Source organism: Corylus avellana, chromosome 11 (genome assembly GCF_965113065.1).
Source record: "Corylus avellana chromosome 11, dhCorAvel1.hap1.2, whole genome shotgun sequence".
Classification (NCBI taxonomy): domain Eukaryota; kingdom Viridiplantae; phylum Streptophyta; class Magnoliopsida; order Fagales; family Betulaceae; genus Corylus; species Corylus avellana.
The window spans coordinates 823,308-842,726 of record NC_142500.1 but is presented as its reverse complement, the minus strand read 5'-3'; the positions used below and the strand labels follow the sequence as shown (position 1 = coordinate 842,726).

Here is a 19,419-nt window from a genome sequence, read left to right as displayed (position 1 = left end):
GGGTGGCCGGCCACCCCCAATTTGACCTTAGGGGTGACTGAGCCACCCCAAGGTCGGTCTGGGGGTGGCCAAACCTTTCCCAAAGCCAAAGCGAGTGGTTTGGCCACCCCCAAGGGCTAAAAAAAGATGGCTCGGCCACACCTGTAGGCCATGGGGGTGGCTTTGGCCACCCCTTGCGACCCTTCTAGGGATGACAGAACTACCCCCAGGGCTAAAGGAATAGGCGAAAATTAACAAACTTTTCTAAAATTTGAGATATTAGATTTATCTTTTTTAAAACTTAGGAAAAAATAAAATCAAAACATTAAAATTTAAGTACAAAAAAAGTTATTAACCCAAAAAAATATTAAAAGTAATATTATATACCTTTTTTTTTTTGGTGCAACTTTTCCTCCCAACTAACATTTAATTTGTTTTTTTTTTTAAAAAAATAATGACTTATTTAAGGATTAATTAGGACCACACACCACATGTCTTGGAAGTTAGAGCCCAACTAAATATGGTTTGCATTAATTGAGTGAGTTAAATGCATAATTGATATGTGTCATTTTTAAGTTCACCAAAAAAGTACTTGAATTTAAAAGTGACAAATTGATAGTATACTTCTAAAGTTTAGTGATTTGATAGCTCCATTTATCTACCTGTTAAAAGTACTTAACGAAATATTTGTCATGCGTATAAAAAGTCATCTAAGGCCAATAAATGTTGTCACGTGTACAAAATGCCACTTTAACTTTACGCCAAATAATTATTAGTAATTTTTTTAAAAAAAAATCTCTCCACCATTTGGAGTGGTTGGACCACCTGGCTGAGGCCCTAAGGTAGGAGTCTGAAAATTTCATTAAATTTTAAAATGATAGATGAACGTCGGACCGACCATATCAAATTTATAAGCTTAGAAACTATATTTATCAATTTTGTTATTTTTTAAAACCCAAATACCTTTTGATAAAGAAGGAATCTACAAATATCAGTTGTGCATTTAACCCTAATTTATTATAATGGGTCAAATTATTGGTTGTTCACTTTATGCTTTCGAATTATATCCTTTGCTGCCCATTTCGCAATAAATGGTTACCTTGCAATTTCTACTTTTGCTTCAAACGAGGTTACCTTATATTGGTGGGTCATGAGATAAGGAGGGGGTCGTGTTTCCCATTGAAAGTGGATGTATTTCTTTTTGTATCCTTAAATTATGTGTCCTGCTGTCCATAAAATGGAAGAGAAAAGGAATTCTTTCAAAATAAATTATGATATATTACAATTGGGTTATGTCATTTTCGTTAATTAATGATTAGTGCATTACTTATTAGTTGTTGAAATATCCAAACATTGCACAATACCATAAGTTGTGGACTTAAAAATAAAGAGAAAATTACTTATTTAGTCCATAGAATTCACACTTATACCAAATTGTTCCTTATGGTATCAAAGTGCTATTAATTTTTTTTTTTATTTTTATTTTTTTTTTAAAAAAAGAGGCAGATAATTTTTTCAATAGTCTAGATTTAATTTCGTGTTAAGGTAAGTAGATGTCTACAAATTATTATTGCAATAAGTTATTTAATAGAAATCGGGTCCACATCAGTCGATCAACGATTGACACGTGGCAAAATGATAACAGGAGATTAGGCCCATCTTTCAAGATCCATAGATCCTAATGAAAATATATTTACATACACTATCTTAGTTCATGGTTTTTCCTAAAGCTAAAGTCGTTTATTTTTTATTATTATCTTATGAGTAATACTATAAATTGCATTTTATTATATAATTATCGCACAATGCTAACTGACCGTCTCAACTAACCTTCAGATTAATTATTTTAAAAAAATATATTTGTAAAAGACTTTGTACAATAAAAATGTATTTATCTTATCTTATTGGGTCCATAAACTTCAGCTTACTATTACAGGCAATCTGGGCCAATCAAAAAGCCCAATATTTCGGTCACTGGACCGGATCCAATTTTCAGATTCAGTGCTCGGTATAGGAAGGCCGTGTCCGTGCCAACAACATGCAATAACAAGCGTTTTCCATCGGAGTCCATGGATGCATTGGGTCAGAATTTTCTGAATTATTAATTTATTTTATCTTATTTTGTTAATCATTTAACTTAAAAATATTTATTAAAATTTTAAGAACGTGATAAAATTACAACAAAACGTTTTAAAAATTATGATCTTTTAATATTTGTCACATTTATAAGGATCCTTGATATTTTAATTCATTTCATCAACATATGAGTTATTTAGATTTTTTTTTGATAAATAAATATGGGTTATTTAGATATTCTAAAATAATTCAAAACACGCTATGTTTGCTAGTAAATTTTGAATTTCACATTCTTTTGAAATACATTAATAAACAACTCAAAACGTTTTTTTATAAAATTTTCAATTCTTTTTGCATGAATATTTAGGCAAAAAAAAAAACATGTTTTAGCTTTTGGAGGAGTATGAATTGACTTATTAATAAATAATAAAAAAGAGTGGTCGTGTGGCCATTCTCAATCGAAGAATGATGGCTGCATAGCCACCCTGAACAAATCGAGGTGAACGCTTCGCCACCCCTCTCATCCATTGAGGGTAGCCACAAAGCTACTTATTATTATTTATAAGTAAAGAACCAATTTGTATCCGTTTGTGTTTTTTCAAAATAAGCAAGTGTAATTTTAGACAAAACATTTTCTTCAAATGTCTACTCCACCCAAAAACATTGTAGACTACGTTTGGTACACTGGAATGATGATTTCTTATAATAGTAATGAGTATGACTAGAAATAGAAGAAGGTGGAATGAAATAAAAATTCATATTCGTTTGGTGACAACATATTTTTTCACCGGAATTGAATCAATTCCCAAAAATACTCTAGCTCTAAAATTATTTTCCCAAAAATCTATTTTTTAATTTTCAAATATACAAAAAAAATAAAGTTATGGTTTTTTGAAAAAATATTATTCCATTCATGAAAAAAATAATGATATACAACCAATCAACGAATATCTATCAAGTCAAGCATACCAAACTTGTCATTCTAAAAAAATTCTCACTATTTTTATATCACTCAAAATTATTATTATTATTATTATTATTATTATTTTCAATTGCAAAGAACATCCAGGCCGTACATGTAATAACCGGTAAACGGCCGGTAGCAGGTGAGAAGAAAAGCAAAGTTGGCAGGGAAATGAAACAGAAACACGACCCCCATTATAGGCATTGGCCATTTTAGCAAAGCAAAGTAAGCAACAAAAAAGCCAAGCAGCCTGCCTTTACCACCCTCCCCGCGCTCCTCCCTCCTTGCTACCCCCACTCCACTCAACTCCACACCACACCCACCAAAATCCGCGTCGAACACCGTAGCCAGCCATTAACTCCGATGAGTTTTCATTCTTTTTCTTCACCACAAGTTTTGATTTCGTCCGTTGTATTTCAATTTTCAGAGATTCTCTCCGGGCGTAATTTAAGGTGGCATTAAAAAAGTATTTGTTCTCTGCGCTCTGAAACGGGAAACCCAACCAACCGCTCCGCAGGTTTCAGCGTAGTGCCTTCTTCTTACCAAAGTGTACGGACCCGTTTTGGTTTCTGTAACTGTAACCATTACTCTCTATCTATAATGTGAATTCTCTTTGTGTTGTGTGTCGCAGAGGAAAATGCTGACGTGTATAGCGCGGCCCAAGAAACTCGGCGATGACTCGCCGGGTCAACCCGAAGAAGACTCAGACCCGACCACCAACGCGTCCGGCGCCAAAACTCAGGCTATCAGATCCCTCACTTCTCAGGTACGTAGAACGTACGTACCGTGCGTGCTCTCATTCCCCGAAACCCTAATCTTATCAGCCTTTCTCGGTTTGCGTTGGTGACCGGGGGGTAATTCCGTAATTTCAGCTCAAGGACATGGCGTTGAAGGCCTCGGGAGCGTACCGGAGCTGCAACCCTTGCACAGGGCCTCCGCCTCCGGCCGGTCGACTCAGGGGAACCGGCGAGTCGGACGCCGAGTCCGAGCGGTTCAGGTTGGTAAAATTCCACTTAAGGATATTAATATCGGATAGGAAACGGTGAATTAATTAATTTTTAATTAAAAATGGTAACGCAGGTGGTCGTACAAGAGGACGGGGAGTTCGAGCTCGGGGACGACGAGGGTGTGGGGGAAGGAGATGGAGGCGAGGCTGAAGGGAATGTCGAGCTCGAGCGGCGAGGGGACGCCGAGCTCCGGGAGCGGGCGGAGGGTGGTAGAACCGGTGGTGTTCGTGGAGGAGAGCGAGCCCAAGGAGTGGGTGGCCCAGGTCGAGCCTGGCGTGCTCATCACCTTCGTCTCGCTCCCGCGTGGCGGGAACGATCTCAAGAGGATACGCTTCAGGTACGCCATCTCTCTCTCTCTCTCTCTCTCTCTCTCTCTCTGTGTTCCTCTGGTTACCGTTGATTTTAATCGGACGGTACGTGGTTCTGATTTAGTTTATTAGTTACTGTTTGCCACTATAATTTTCTTCTCTGTTTGTGGATTGCACACGTCACAATTGGGGTGTTTAGTACGGAGTTGTTTGGATGTTTTGCTAAATGCATTATTATTATTATTATTTAATCTTTTATCTTCTTGGAAGAAGAAAGGTAGGATATTCTTAAAATATAGAGAAGGGACATTTTATTGTAATATTATGTATATTTTTAAATTTAACAAAAACAAAATTATAATTGAAATGACTACTTTTCATTTCACTTTAAATAAAAAAAATCCTAATCCGTGTGATTATTGGGCATGAACATGTTGTTGTAGTTAAAGCTTTGGGTAGCTTTTAAAAGCTAAAAGGAAAAAGGAATGGTTTATTAGAGTAATCAAATTGTTAGAGATGTGTCAAAACGGGGATGACTTTTGTTTCATACCTATGGCTATGGGCCATTCACAGCTAGTGCTGTAGCATATTTTATTAAAACCATTTATATAAATTTACTGGTTCAATCCACTCATTTTATTCTCTTAATTATTTAATAGAAAAAAAAAGGAACCCATTTGAACGTGACATCCAAACATTACACATTGGAAACCTCTGTTCATATGAGGAATTTCTTGTGGGGTCAGCACTTTGACAGCAATTTTCACGCCCTTATGAAAAGCAATCCAAAAAAGTCCAAAAGGAGAACTCATTGTGACTTGTTAATGGTGGTGGGGCAGATTTGATTGTGTTGGGTACCTTTTACACTGAGTATTGTCGTCGTGTCGGAGAAGGCTCTTCCCTTCCTTTTTCAAATTCCTTCACGCCTGCCTGATTCTCCGTGGCTTTGTCTCTTTATGACCATTCTCTTGTCATTTCATGCTCTAATAAACTTGGAATACCCACATCATCTGCCACCAAACTAAATAGAAGACAAAATGTGAACCTCCATTGGCAGAGTGTGTTGGCAGGGTTTTGCAGCTGCCCCCTTATTTTCTAGGAGACAAAAACTACTGTAAAAGTAGTATGAGAGTATTGGGTGCAATCCCATCAGATGGAGTATGGAAATATCTTGGTTAAGTATCAAGATTAATTTCAAGTCATGGATTGACTTTAAAATGAAGGTGATAACAATTAAATTAAAAGATCCAAATGGGTTTTGTGCTTTTGTTGATTTGCCAATGTAAGCAAGGAAATTGATTGATTGTGGACCCACCTGTTTTTGATAGTCAAAGACACTCCCTCCCTAATGTTAGGTCATGGTTTCCACCATAAAAAAAACTACTTTATTACAAGCACCGAATGTCAGTTTTTGCTTTTAATTATTCTTCAGTTCCTTTTGTCAAAATGTATGAGTGTGCTGTTCAGTGGTCGAACATTATTGACAACAGTTCCATAACCAATGATAGTTTAATATAATGGAATTGGTTCAACGCTTCAAGCAATAGGCACGCGGACTAATTATAGCAGGTAATAAACTTGATGACATGTTTGTGAGGAGATGTAAGAGTATTATTACCAAAAGAAAAAAAAAAATTAAAATTTGCATTTCTCTATTATCAACAAAACAAAATGACACTGTATAAAAATGTATGACACTTGCCACTATTTCTCACTGCTCACACAATTATTCTTTAACTCAGGAGTATTGAATGTAGTTTATTTTCTATGATATCAGTCGAGAGTTGTTTAATAAATGGCAAGCTCAAAGGTGGTGGGCAGAGAACTATGATCGGGTTATGGAACTGTACAATGTCCAGAGATTCAACCGCCAAGCTTTTCCGCTCCCAACACCCCCAAGATCTGAAGATGATCAGGTCAGCTCTGAGCCTATTAACCTCTTAGACATATTATCAAAGGCAATCAAGCACTTGACGGTTGCAGCCTCTAGTTATTCCACTTAATTTTTTTTTTTTAAGAGTTTGATGTTGGATATCAGTATGTATGTATACCCGACTGTTCTAAAAACTGTAGATATAGTAGAGCAACAAAATCTTTTTCATTCAATCACATTTTCACATGTATGGCCCTGGCTTATAGATGATGTATCAATGAATTCAAGTCAATGCGAACACAATATATCCCTTTTTTCATTTTTATGTGCTAATAATGTCATTCTTTTCTTCTTTTATAGAGCTCAAAGATGGAATCTGCAGAAGGCAGTCCTGTCACACCCCCATTGACCAGAGAACGCTTACCTCGTAACTTATACCGTCCAACAGGGATGGGAATGGGATACTCATCCTCAGATTCACTTGAAAAACACTCGATGCAATCTCGACATTACTATGACTCAGGTGGCCTCGGATCAACCCCAAAACTCTCCAGTATCAGTGGTGCCAAGACAGAGACATCATCGATGGATGCTTCTATAAGAAGTAGCTCATCGAGGGAGGCAGATCGCTCAGGGGAGCTATCCATCAGTAATGCTAGTGACCTTGAGACTGAATGGGTTGAACAAGATGAACCAGGGGTTTACATCACAATTAGAGCATTGCCAGGCGGCAAAAGGGAGCTCAGACGAGTCAGATTCAGGTGAGCTTCTTGGCAAGTTTTTGGTCAGATAGAGAATCCCTTAAGAAGCATATACCTAGTGAAAATTCTAATGAGACACCTCATCAGACATGGCCCAGTATAAGTAAATGGGCCTGGTAGAATTTTGATATAGGGCCCAGTATCTGATAGAGTACAGATTAGATATAGGGTTTGATCCTAATTAGATGTTCTTGCAACTATATGATAGATTTCATATTAGTCAAGTTCACTTGGTATTTTAATCCATTAGCATCGTTGGTGGGATGATTACAATGCACCTGCACTTTGGGCTTGTCAAAATCATGAATTGATGGGTCCCATCTGAAAACTTCTGGTCATTGCATTTTCTTACAATTTTGAGTGAAAGAACAAATATGATATGATTTTACGCCTGCTGCCCCACCTTTTACCTACAAGGTGTCACTCTGATGTACGGATGACTTGATTAGTTATCTACTTCTCTGATGGGTCATAATCTATCCATGTATGCTAGCCATCCTTGCTATTAGCTTGTACTTGGGTTGCCAAGATCTCAAATGATCTGGTTTAAGCATTGTGGCAGCAAGGTTCCTGTTATTGTCAATTAGGGTTTCATATGGTTGATGACAGGATGGGACAAGTACCAAAATCTGAAAAAAATTGGGGTTTATTTAGAAAATTCAGGATTTCAGATCCATTGTGAATGCTTAAAGAACTAGGATTTCTATGGACTTGATTAGACTTGAGGCACCACTGTCATATCATGTTATCATATGGGTAATTGAGGATCAACTAATCGCCAACTGTGACTTTAATTTCAAACGAACAAAATCATCACCTATGACGTCTTTTAGAACATCATTATTGCTGCTACTAATTATTCTGCTTCCACTAATTCTTTTCTTTTCCCTCTGTTTTTTTTTTTAGTCCAACCGAAAGTTTTGAGCTTGGGAATGTTAGTTCTCTCTGTATTGACTTAAATGCAATTGGATATTCTTGTTATATGTGTTTTGCAGCCGGGAAAAATTTGGGGAGATGCATGCCAGATTATGGTGGGAAGAGAACCGTGCCAGGATACATGAACAGTACTTGTGAATTGTGATTGAGCAAACAGGATGGAAGCTGGCGGTTTCCAAGGTGTGGAGATGTTGCTTAATGGAGTGTTTTCTTTTATTTATTTTGGCCACACTAGTAAAATCTCGTCGTCTATACATAAATTAGATGTGCAAAGAGGTGCCACTGGCACCTCTTCTCATGTTTGGGGGGCTACACACACCATTTGTAAGTTGAGTCAAGCTTATGAAAGTTTTCTTGTCTTCGTTATTGCTTCAGAATATTCTCGAGGGATGTGGGTGGTAAAGTTTATAACATGATTAAGTCAATATCAATGAAAAGAATATGTTCATTTTTCTTTCTGAATAAATTCTTTTGATATTCCCACCCAATTTCAAATCCCGGGCAAAATAACACTGCTTTTTTTTTTTCTTTTTTTTTTTTTAAAAAAAAATTTAAAAAAAGGCTAATATGTAAAATATTTAATTAAAATAACAGATAAATTATGGAGACGGGTTTAAACTTAAGACCTTTGCTACTACGATGAATTTACAGTTTCCGTCATTAGTTCAACCTGAGCTAGTGGGTCACTAAACATTTGTAAACAAATGGGCTTCAATTTCTATAGGGCTGTTTGAATTACATACATGTCCATTTGAGTCGCACATTCGAGCAAAGCTTGGTCATGGACTTGTAGTTGGGCCATATACAAACCCATTTGAATGTATGTTCAGTAGGGCTGAAAAACTCAAGTGGTATTGGCGCATGGACCAAGCCCAGACTTCCAAGCAGCTCTACATGGATGATTGCCGCCGGAAGAAGGAAGCCTCATAATAAAGGGTATTCTTGCACTTATTATTAATTTTTTTTTTGGAGAAAATATTTTGTTCTCATTAATTGAAGGATCACGAGCAAAACACTCTTACATCATAAAACAAAAGCTCTGAAAAAATCATAACCAAAACTACAAGATTCCAAGTCATAGATACATACATATCAATCTAACATTCAAAACTTATTTATGACACCCATCTCTGTTAACTCATGACTAATCTATAGTTGTAACAATATATCTGTTTTCAACAGACTCAATTCAATGCATAGGTTGCTCATATTCTTTGGCCCTGGAGCAGAAACCCCATGCCAAAACATTTCACATCCACAACTCAAAGGTCTTGACAAACCTCATTGAAACAAAGATACAAAAATAAATAAATCAAAAAACCCAACACCAACAGAAAAACAGCTACTAAAGATATAGATCTGCTCCTGGGCAGTCTAGATCTACAACCTTCTCTTCGTAGATCGCTTATGAGAGCAGATCTAAGGAGAAAAACTCTTATTCAAAGACAACAAAACAAGGAAGATAACCATCAAACCGGTAGCGACCAGAGTAAAGGAGATGATGAGCACTGGCCAACGTTTGCGCATGGTGAAGCAGACAGAGGAGAAGGGCGGCACAGCACCTTGGAGGGCGGACGAAAGAGGCCGGAGTTGCTGCTTTATGGCCGGAAGACACCTACAAAAACATAAAAATCCAAGGGAAAAGACAAGCAAAAAGGGGAGGGGGAGAATAGAATAGGGGAGGGCTTTTTTTTTTTTTTTTTTTCAAATTATATTAAAAAAACATTTAAAGGTTTATGTGGGGGTGATCACACTATAATTTAAAACTTTGGTGGGGACACCTAATATATAATTATCTCTCATGGGTGATAGGTTATGTCTGTAGAAGGTGTTTCTTGATACAGGGATAAAGAAAATCTCCAAATGTTGCATATTTTGATTGAGTTGCTACTATTGAGAAAGTTAAAAATATGCCGTGGCTTACAATATGGATTCATTAAAACCCTAACGAGAATTGTCACCAGAAAATCGTTTCATTTTTCTACAATATCGAATATGGAACAATAGTAACTCATGGTGAAAACTGCACCACGTTAACCATTCCAAAAAAGTTGGTAGGTGCTCTAAAACGATAAGCTACAGGTATAGGATCTTATTCCACTTTTTGACACCCATAATGTCTCTCTCTATCTCTACTTTTTCTTTAACCGAATCGAACATTTCATGGAAAGTTTTAGATTTGCTTGATATATACCTATTTATGATTGTTTATTTAAAGGCAAATTCATCTTTATGCAATGAGTAGGACTCAAACGAGTTATTCTCTTGATAAAACAAGTTCGTAAACATAGAGCTTGAGAATGGACAATTTGCATTTAGCCTCTATGTAAAGTTTGACATGGGCTTGAGAAAAAACAAATTAATCAAGCTTAATTAATGACAACTACTTCGATACTAAATTTAAGTAAAATTGATGGAACTTATTACGTTCATACTTATGTTCTTTGATGCAACTTCTCTTCTATTTATCTTCATTATCTTACAAAGTTTTCTTTTAAATTAATTTTAACGAATTTCTTTAAATCGAGTCTATTAAACTAACGTGTCACATATATTTTAAACACAAGTCAATTTATAAATTAAGATGAAGAAGAAAGTTCTAACTCAATTTGAAATAAAACTTTGTTCACTATAGGTTGAGCTCGGATTATGGTCGGCAATTTTCAATACGAAATTTGCGGGTTAAAGTTGATAGATTTGATCTGTTTAATTAAACGCATTACCCATATGTCTCTATATAATCAAAACCTAATATGCGAACACGGATTGTCATTCTTAGTTCGAGTTAACAATCTGCATTTTATACTATTCGAGACAAATCAGTATCAGAATCCCATCTTTAAATTAATCAAAATTTCTGTAAAATTGGAACAATCTAAAATTGAAGAGATCTTCTTCTTCGTCCTATGTGACATAGCGGCATCGTTTGATAAACGATTTTGCCTGTTTTTGGCTCTACACTATTCATCACACTTTTTTAATTTTTTAATATTTTCTTACTTTTTACATCATATCAATTATTTTTTATTATTATTCAAATAAAAAAATCACTACAAAACAAAAAATTTTCATTTTTTCATACCAAATATTCTTACTTTTTTTACTTTTTTTTTTTTAAAAAAAAATTATTACTTTTTTTCACTTCAATCACTTCCTGCTACAGTATCGAACCAAAACGTTTATCAAAATCGTTTATCAAACGAAGCCAGCTTGAGCTAAACTCAAGCCGAGTTGGTATTCTCAATTAAGCTTATCAAGTGGAGGAGTTTTTGATTCGGGTGGGATTTACAAGCTTTACTTTTTCAAAGTCCAAATCCAAGCGTGTGATTTGCCTTTTTCTCCCTGTCTTGCTCAGTGGTCGTCTATCTCTCTCATCTCATCTATGTTTACTGGAAGCCGTACACAAACAGAGCACGAAACATGTTTTCTCTCTCTCTCACAAACATTTTCTCTTTCCTTTGTTCTTTCACATGATCTACTTGCACTCTATTAATGTCGCCTGCAGCTTTTGACGTTCTCAAAGCAAACACTACAGCTCTTCACTACCCTTAAACTAAACCAACACCTCAGTCTTGTCCTCTCTCTGTTCGCCTCCTCTGTGTTTTCTTCCCTTATAAAAAGAAAAACTCTCGGTTTTTCGTCTCAACATTCCATTGTACATCATCACAAAGATGTATAGAAGGGAGAGATCGCTACGAGAAGACACAATCCCACAAAGGAGGAGAACCCCATCTTTCTCTTCCACTCTCCTCGACGCTATCTACCGTTCCATCGACGAATCCAACGCCGACGAGGCTCATTTCAAAGAAACAACCACCATGTTCAAGAAACAGAGCAGCTCTAGAGCTAAGCGTGGCGCTCGGGTGGTACAAGAGGAAAAGGAGGCGATGAATCTTCGCCGAGCGGTCTTGATCGAAGATTGGATGGAGAAGCAGAGCATTCGCAGCTCTGTGCTCTTCAACTCAACCTCAACCTCCTCAGAGTCTAGCTCTGGCGCAGCCTTCTCATCCTCCGAAACAGAGTCAAGCTACAAACACAAATCAAAGCCCAAATTGCAGAGCTCCAAGAAGCAATTGAAGCCGGAGTATAGGAATTCAGAGAAGCAGTCCAAGCCGAAGATTGAGGGTGGTTTTTCAAAGACCAAACTACGGGCATTGAAAATCTACGGTGAGTTGAAGAAAGTGAAGCAGCCCATTTCACCTGGCGGTCGCATTGCTAGCTTTCTCAATTCCATTTTCAATTCGGATAATGTCAAGAAAGCCAAAATGTGTTATGTTGGAGCTGTGGAAGACGTGAACTTGGAGCCTAAATCCAAGGCTGCGTGTTCTTCGGGTGCTTCATTTTCGAGGTCTTGCCTGAGCAAAACCCCTGCTTCAAGAGCCAAAATGAGCAATGGCATCAAAAGGTCCGTCAGATTCTCTCCTCTTGACGACATCGTCGGTGAAGATTCTCAGCCCTGCGGCCACAAATGTATCTATGAAGAGGATCCCTGCCTAATGCCAGTTCCATCTCTTCGAAAAATTGCAAAAACTTGTTCTGTAAAGAAGAGTTTTAATTTGAGAGGTTATCGTGTCAATGGGGATGCTGATGATGAGGATGATGATGATGATGATGATGCTCAGAGCTATTCCAGTTCGGATTTGTTTGAGCTTGATCACCTTGTTGGGATTGGAAGGTATAGAGAGGAGCTTCCAGTGTATGAAACTACTAATTTTCAAACAAATCAAGCAATCGCCAATGGGTTTATTTTGTAGTTCACTGTCATCAATGTAATTAATGGTTTGGAGAACTTAATTGACTTTGGAATATTGTTAATTTGTTCTTTTTTACTTTGTTTTACATTTCCCTCAGTCATTTTACAACTTAATTAAATCCGGAAAGTTGTGGCGGAGCTCCGCCTCATCTAATCGAATATATGTCGGAAGCAATTTTCACCGTTTATTTTTACGCAAAAGAATTCACTAGCTTGCCAAACTCAAGAGCAATGGACCCGTTTTAATGTGAAATAGGCATGGAGGCATTCAAAAGCTAAATGTCACATTCACAAGCTTAATCGTCAAGGCAATAGACAAAGATGAATTTTAAAAGTGAAAAAGGAAAAGCTTACAGAGATCTCTCTCCCCCATGAGAATGGAGAAAGTTAAAAGCACTTACTTTTTCACTGGCTCAGCACATGGCATCAGCTTCACTAATAATTTAGTCCCACTTTGAAATCATAGAATTAAAAATGATTACAGTGTAGAACTTTGTCCCTTTGAATGACTACTTTATTGCAAGTAAAGCAGGCAGATACAGTGAAGTTCAATGCAGCCCATACAACAGATTGTAACAGCTAGTGCCTCTGCAGATTCAAACTAAATCAGTAAAATCCAATCCTTTTGCAGTCACAAAGATCTCAGTTCAGCACCTGTACAACAAAATCCCAATCTTCAAATTTATTCTTGTAAAAACTGCACTTCCTTTCCCTCGAATCTTATATATATATATATACACAACTATAATCAGTACAAACAAGTTTAGAAGCCAAAGAGAGAAAGAGAGAGAGCTTCCCCTGCCAACCTAAAGCTTGTCTATTTTGTCATTTTGCAGAGCAAATTCTGAACCTAAAGCTTTCGAATAGTGTTTTCAGAATCTTCCTGTTACGATACTAAGTGTTCTACTAATGTGTATATAATTTTTGGGCACCTTTTTGCAAGACGGTTTTCAATGATAAGTTTTACTCAAAAATTATATCATTTGGTATAAGTGCCAAGCACCATGTTGCTGACGTGGATGTTGACTGTGAAATATGATGGTATGTTATGATTTTAAAGACTAAAGTACAATTTTAACGTGTATATAAGCGATTTTAAAGGCTTAAATATATATATAAACTTTTAAATACTCTTCTCTTGCATGCCGGTTTTTAAGAACGGGTATCCCCATATCATAAGCAATCACAAAACTTTCATATCCTCATATCATTGTTGTTAACAGCATTGAGCAAGCATAAAATCCCAACATATCAATGATCTTAATATCTCTATAGCCAAATAATCCACACGAACAATGGTGTAGACACTTGGCAGACAAGTAGGGACACTCACATGGAATCTCAGAAGTCAAAAATGTAGCAGGATCAGATATGATGGCAAAAATCCAAACTAACTTTTCCACCAAAGGAGAAAATAGAAAAGTTTATGACAAAGTATACATTCTTGGGATAATTTGGTACACCAGTGGCCACCATGGTTGACTTGAACACCATCCCCTCAATAATCTACTCCCATATATATCAAAGATCCAAAAGAGAAAGATATACACAATAATCATATTTCTGGAGCATGGGAGAAATAGAAAGAAAAAGAGCAAGACTTTTGGTTCTTTTGTAAGCATCCTATTTTGGGATACTGTATATCCCGCCAAACCTGTATTTTTTGGTAAACAGTCGTCTGAGCCTGGTCACAACAACTTCTTCTGAAGTTTACGGGATTATTTCTATTTTGCCGAGTTTCTTAGAGAGTTTTTTTTCTGCCCATAAATTATTTTGAGCTGAGAAAATGAAAAAAAACTAAAGATCCCCACTATAGCTATTGCCAGAAAGAATTCGTGGGACATGTTTCTCACCAACCATGCACAAATCTTGAACATATTCAGAGAAGGATTATACTTTTGTAACAAGTGCATGTGGGGCAATTATATACGTATTACTCAAAGTTGATCAGGACCACATACCAGCCACCTAGTAGGTTCCTCCTTATATATATATATATATGTCGTAATACGACATTACATTTTTGGTCCATTTTTAGGGTTTGATCTCATCACGAATCTTAAAAGTTTAAACTGATAGAATTTAATTATTTAATTCATATTTAATATTTGAAAATCCAAGTTAATTTATATTTCATGGATGTATTATGTCATTATGTTTTTAATACAGCTATGAAATTTTTTATTGAATAATAATAATAAATATTTGCTATAATATTTTTGAGTTTTAAACCTATAAACTTAAAATTTTAAGGTGAGATGTTTCACCATACATTGACCACTTTTAGAGTAAATTATGGAGATGAGTCAGATGACAGTAGAAGAAAGTCAAGAAAAAAAGAGTAATGGATTGGTCACCACCAAGAGTGGTGGTGGTCCAATGCTATGAGCCATTCTCATAAGATATTGAGTTCTACATGATAATATTCTTTATTACTTAATTATTTAATGATGTTGATGTGATAATCTTATCTAATTATTGAATTAGGTTTTAATTTATATTATTTTTTTTTAAAATCAATCGAAGAATTGGTTAAAACTATCAAATTAATATTGTGAAATCGTTATAAAATAAAAATACACTTTCTAACATTACTCTCTTTTAATTATTGTTAAATCTTTGTTTGAATTCCTTGCTAAAACTTTAGGGAATGACTATTTATTTATTTTTTTTTTGATTTACATGTCCGCACAAGTTGAGGGAAGGGGGGAATAAAGTTCGAACTAGCTAGTGATCTCCATTTTATGAGTTTTAGTTTCACCCCTTACGGGCGAAGCACTATTTTAAGGGTAAATATATTATAAGTCCCTAAGTCAACCCTTCAAAATTAAAAAATTTTTAAGTTTTTTTTTTTTTTTTTTGAATATTTACTCTATGAGTCAATCGAAATGCCAATAAAATCCGTACCGTTAAAATTTGGTAACTCTCATTAATCGTAATCAAAACACGCCGTTTTGTCACGTCAGCATAATATTTTTTTTTATAAATTTAATTTAAAAATTAAATATAAAAATTTTTGAATGGGTGGCCAGCGGTGGGGTTGCCACCCCTGGCCACTCCCAACCCTTATGAGGTGGCCGCAAGCCACCCCCAGGAGGTTTGGGGTGGCCTGCGGGCCACCCCTAACCACCCAAAGGGTGGCCGCGAGCCACCCCATAGGTGTTTTTTGGTGGCCCGCAGGGGTGGCTCGCGGCCACCCCCAGCGCAGGCCACCCCAAACCACCACGGACCATCCAAAACCACCCATGGGGTGGCTTGCGGCCACCCCTTGGGTGGTTAGGGGTGGCCCGCAGGCCACTCCAAAAGCCACCCCATAGGGGATGGGGGAGGCAGTGCCACTGCTGGCCACCCCTTTAATCTTTTTTTTTTTTTTAATTAAATTAATAAAACATTATTATACTGACGTGGCAAAACAATGCGTTTTGATTAGAACTAATGTCGATTACCAAATTTGGACGGTATGAATTTTATTGACATTTCGATTGACCAGTGATTAAATATTCCGAAAAAAAAAAAAAAAAAAAAAAAAAAAAAGAACTTAAAGAATTTTTTGATTTTGGAGGATTGACTCAGAGACTTATAATATATTTACCTCTATTTTAATTGTGAATGGGTCAATATTTGGAAATAACCCTACTTATATAATAAGGTAATATTTAAGGAGAATTAATCTACAATAATTATAATTTTTTTGGGGGTAAATTACACTTTACTTGTCATTGTTTTCAAACTTACGCCTTCATTGCACTTCTACTTTTAAATTCCGTCTCATTGCAACTCAAACCTACAAACTATATAAGTTACCCATTAAATTAGATTTGGCCGTTAGTATTGACAGAGGTAATTTGGAAAAACCAACAAATTTTAGACTCATAAAATGGTTTGATGGTAATTTTGTCATTTGAGACACTTAAGAATCTATTTGTTTTTTAAATAGTTAGTAATTTGGACTATAATTATGAGAGAGCTCATATATAAATTCACATGATTAAACAACTCAAGATTTGTTGAAATATGTAAATTTTCATATGAATTTTCTTAAGAATTATCTCAAATTACTAGAGATTTAAAGAATAAATAGCCTGAAATCCCAATACCAGTTTAGAGGAAATAAATAAAGTTCATCCACTAGTGCAGCTGCTTTGTGTGGCTGTTCCTCTGTTGTAGTATTTCCGATGTTTTTCAGTATTTGTTGTACTTTTTATTTGGTTTTACTGTATTTGTTATTTTTTGTGGGTTACAGTCTCTCTGCACTAATGTGTATTGATCTTGTGGGAGAGATTTTTTTTTTTTTTTTGCTGGTGGTTGTCCTTCAACTTCATCTCGGATCTCTACGGTCTTATCCTTGCAACAATTATTTAATAATGATTGTTGTATTTACCGCATGAGACTCTTCGTTGAGACCATGGATGAAATCATTGGCTACTGTTTGATCAATTTGAACTATTCATAATTTCTATTCTATTTGGACTTTGTTGTTGGGAGTGTTCACTCTTTCGATTTTGTTGTTTAATTCTTTGTAATCTTTTTTTTCTTATTTGATTAAAAATAATAATAATAAATAAATAAATAAAATGGTTAAATACTTAAAAACCCCTTAGGGTTTGGACACTTTATTTTTTCTCCCTTAGGGTTTGATTTGTATCACAGGAGGTACCTGTAGTTTTCATAAAGACAAAATTAGTACCTCCATCCATCTACCGTTAAAAAACTTAACGGAAATCCACATCACTGACACATGGATCAATTAAAAGTCGACACCTGACATAAGTGCCAAGTCATCACTGATGACTAGATATTGCCCATGCCACCTAATTTAAAAAAATAAAACCTGATAACAAATTAAAAATACTGTTAAATAAATATTAAAACAAAAACAAATACTAGAATTAAAACATAAAAACTATTGGAATTAAAACACAAACAAATAAACCCACGTTCTGTTTCCAAAAAATAAAAAAACAATAGACCCACATTCCTTCAAACAGTGATTCTAATTCAGTAATTCCTTGAAGACCCACGGTATTCCAACCCAAGCCCCTGCTCCGGCGAATCCCAACCCAACCCCAGACTCCAGCGAATCTCGGAGAGTGGGTTGAGGAAGAAGCTTCGTCGCCGGAGAGTGGAGTTCCTCGCCAGCGACTAGGGTTGGGTTGGGTCGTCGCCGGAGCAGGGGGTTGGGTTGGAATATCGTGGGTCTCCATTCTCCAAGTAATTAGAATCAGTGTTTGAAGAAATGTGGGTTTATTTGTTTGTGTTTTAATTCCAATAGTTTTTATGTTTTAATTATAGTATTTGTTTTTGTTTTAATATTTATTTAATTTTTAATTTGTTATCAGGTTTTATTTTTTTAAATTAGGTGGCATGGGCAATATCTAGTCATCAGTGATGACTTGGCACTTATGTCAGGTGTCGACTTTTAATTGATCCACGTGTCAGTGATGTGAATTTTCGTTAAGTTTTTTAACCGTAGATAGATGGAGGTACTAATTTTGTCTTTATGAAAATCACAGGTACCTCCTGTGATACAAATCAAACCTTAAAAATAAAGTGTCTATACCCTAAAAGGTTTTTAAGTATTTAACCCTAAATAAAATAGAGCAAATGTTGAAGCATTGTGTCTCAGAAAAGAGCATGTGTACTCATAAATGTGAGACAGAACCGTACCTGACCACCTGGTGAGTGTCTGTACTGTATTTGGCTTTCCCCACGTGCGCTCGTCTGCTCATCCGTTTCTCATTTCGCTGTCCACCCCTCCTCACCTGAACAAATAAATCTCCAGCTTTCACAATTAACTCTATCGCGCCCAAAACAAATGGCAATGTCATAGCCTTGTTTGGTAAATAACAATGACTTTACAATAGTACGAAATTAACACCAACTTTTATCTTTAGAGATTTTTCTATTACCAAATCCGAAAGGAAACAACGTGATATTAAATAAAATTAGAGTAGAATAATGTTATTTTTCACACTTATTTATTATATTTATATTATTTTAGATGAGATGATGTGTTTTAAGTGTCTTCTTCTCATATCGGTCACTTAAAAAAATAAATGAAAGACAATTAAAACACGTTAAATCAACCGATATAAAACGAGTGTGATAAATAAGTATAAATAGTAATATTATTTATTAAATAAAGTATTTTCTTTGAAAGTGCGTCTGAAAAAGAGTAATGCTACATAGTACATATTGTACAAACATTCTACAAAGCTGAGGGGCCATAGTCTAATAGCTATTGGATCGGTCATTATTAAAGAAAATATTCAATGGTTAATAGACCTACCACTTAAAGCTTTGTGAAACTAAAATGTTTGTATGGTATATAACATTATTTGTTTGAAAAAAGAGAAATGTTATTCTTCACATCACTATCGTGCCATAATTACACTATACTAAAACGATATGGGTTAGTAACTTAGAGTTGGTTTGAGATTGTGTTTGAGAAATAGAGTTTTTAAGTCAAAAAAAGCAAACTGTAATTTTAAAGGTCTAATAATTTTAGAAAATGCTTAATTACATTTTTATTCACTATATTTTAAAATTACTATTTTATTCAAACCATCAAAACAGACACTAAAAAAAAAAAAAAAAAAAAACTTATCAATACGTGTCCACTGGCTGGACTGGAGTTTTGAACACAAAAACTTGTAAACCCATTGTTTAAATGATGGGGCCGAGAATATCAATTTGGTTGAATAGTATTGGGCTCGTTCAATTGAGCTCAAAATACCAACCATCTATTCAATTCGTACCTAC

At 35.6% G+C, this 19,419-nt stretch overlaps 2 protein-coding genes across 3 annotated transcripts; both read left to right on the top strand.

Moving 5' to 3' along the window:
- The first annotated feature begins 3,239 nt into the window (after positions 1 to 3,239).
- On the top strand, positions 3,240 to 8,356 carry BRXL4 (BREVIS RADIX-like 4). 2 transcript variants are annotated; one of them, XM_059576305.2, is made up of 7 exons: positions 3,240 to 3,536; positions 3,651 to 3,785; positions 3,892 to 4,016; positions 4,100 to 4,363; positions 6,112 to 6,250; positions 6,568 to 6,968; positions 7,964 to 8,356. In XM_059576305.2, the coding sequence occupies exons 2-7, from the start codon at positions 3,657 to 3,659 to the stop codon at positions 8,040 to 8,042; spliced, it is 1,137 nt and encodes a 378-aa protein (XP_059432288.2). In that variant the 5' UTR covers positions 3,240 to 3,536; positions 3,651 to 3,656; the 3' UTR covers positions 8,043 to 8,356. The 2 variants fall into 2 exon arrangements, with proteins under 2 accessions (XP_059432288.2, XP_059432286.2); XM_059576303.2 differs by having other exon boundaries at positions 3,240 to 3,568.
- A 3,118-nt stretch (positions 8,357 to 11,474) lies between these two features.
- LOC132166561 (protein BIG GRAIN 1-like B) lies at positions 11,475 to 12,661 on the top strand. The gene has a single exon (XM_059577401.2). It carries the CDS (start codon positions 11,576 to 11,578, stop codon positions 12,656 to 12,658), a length of 1,083 nt encoding a protein of 360 aa, XP_059433384.2. The 5' UTR covers positions 11,475 to 11,575; the 3' UTR covers positions 12,659 to 12,661.
- Positions 12,662 to 19,419: the final 6,758 nt, after the last annotated feature.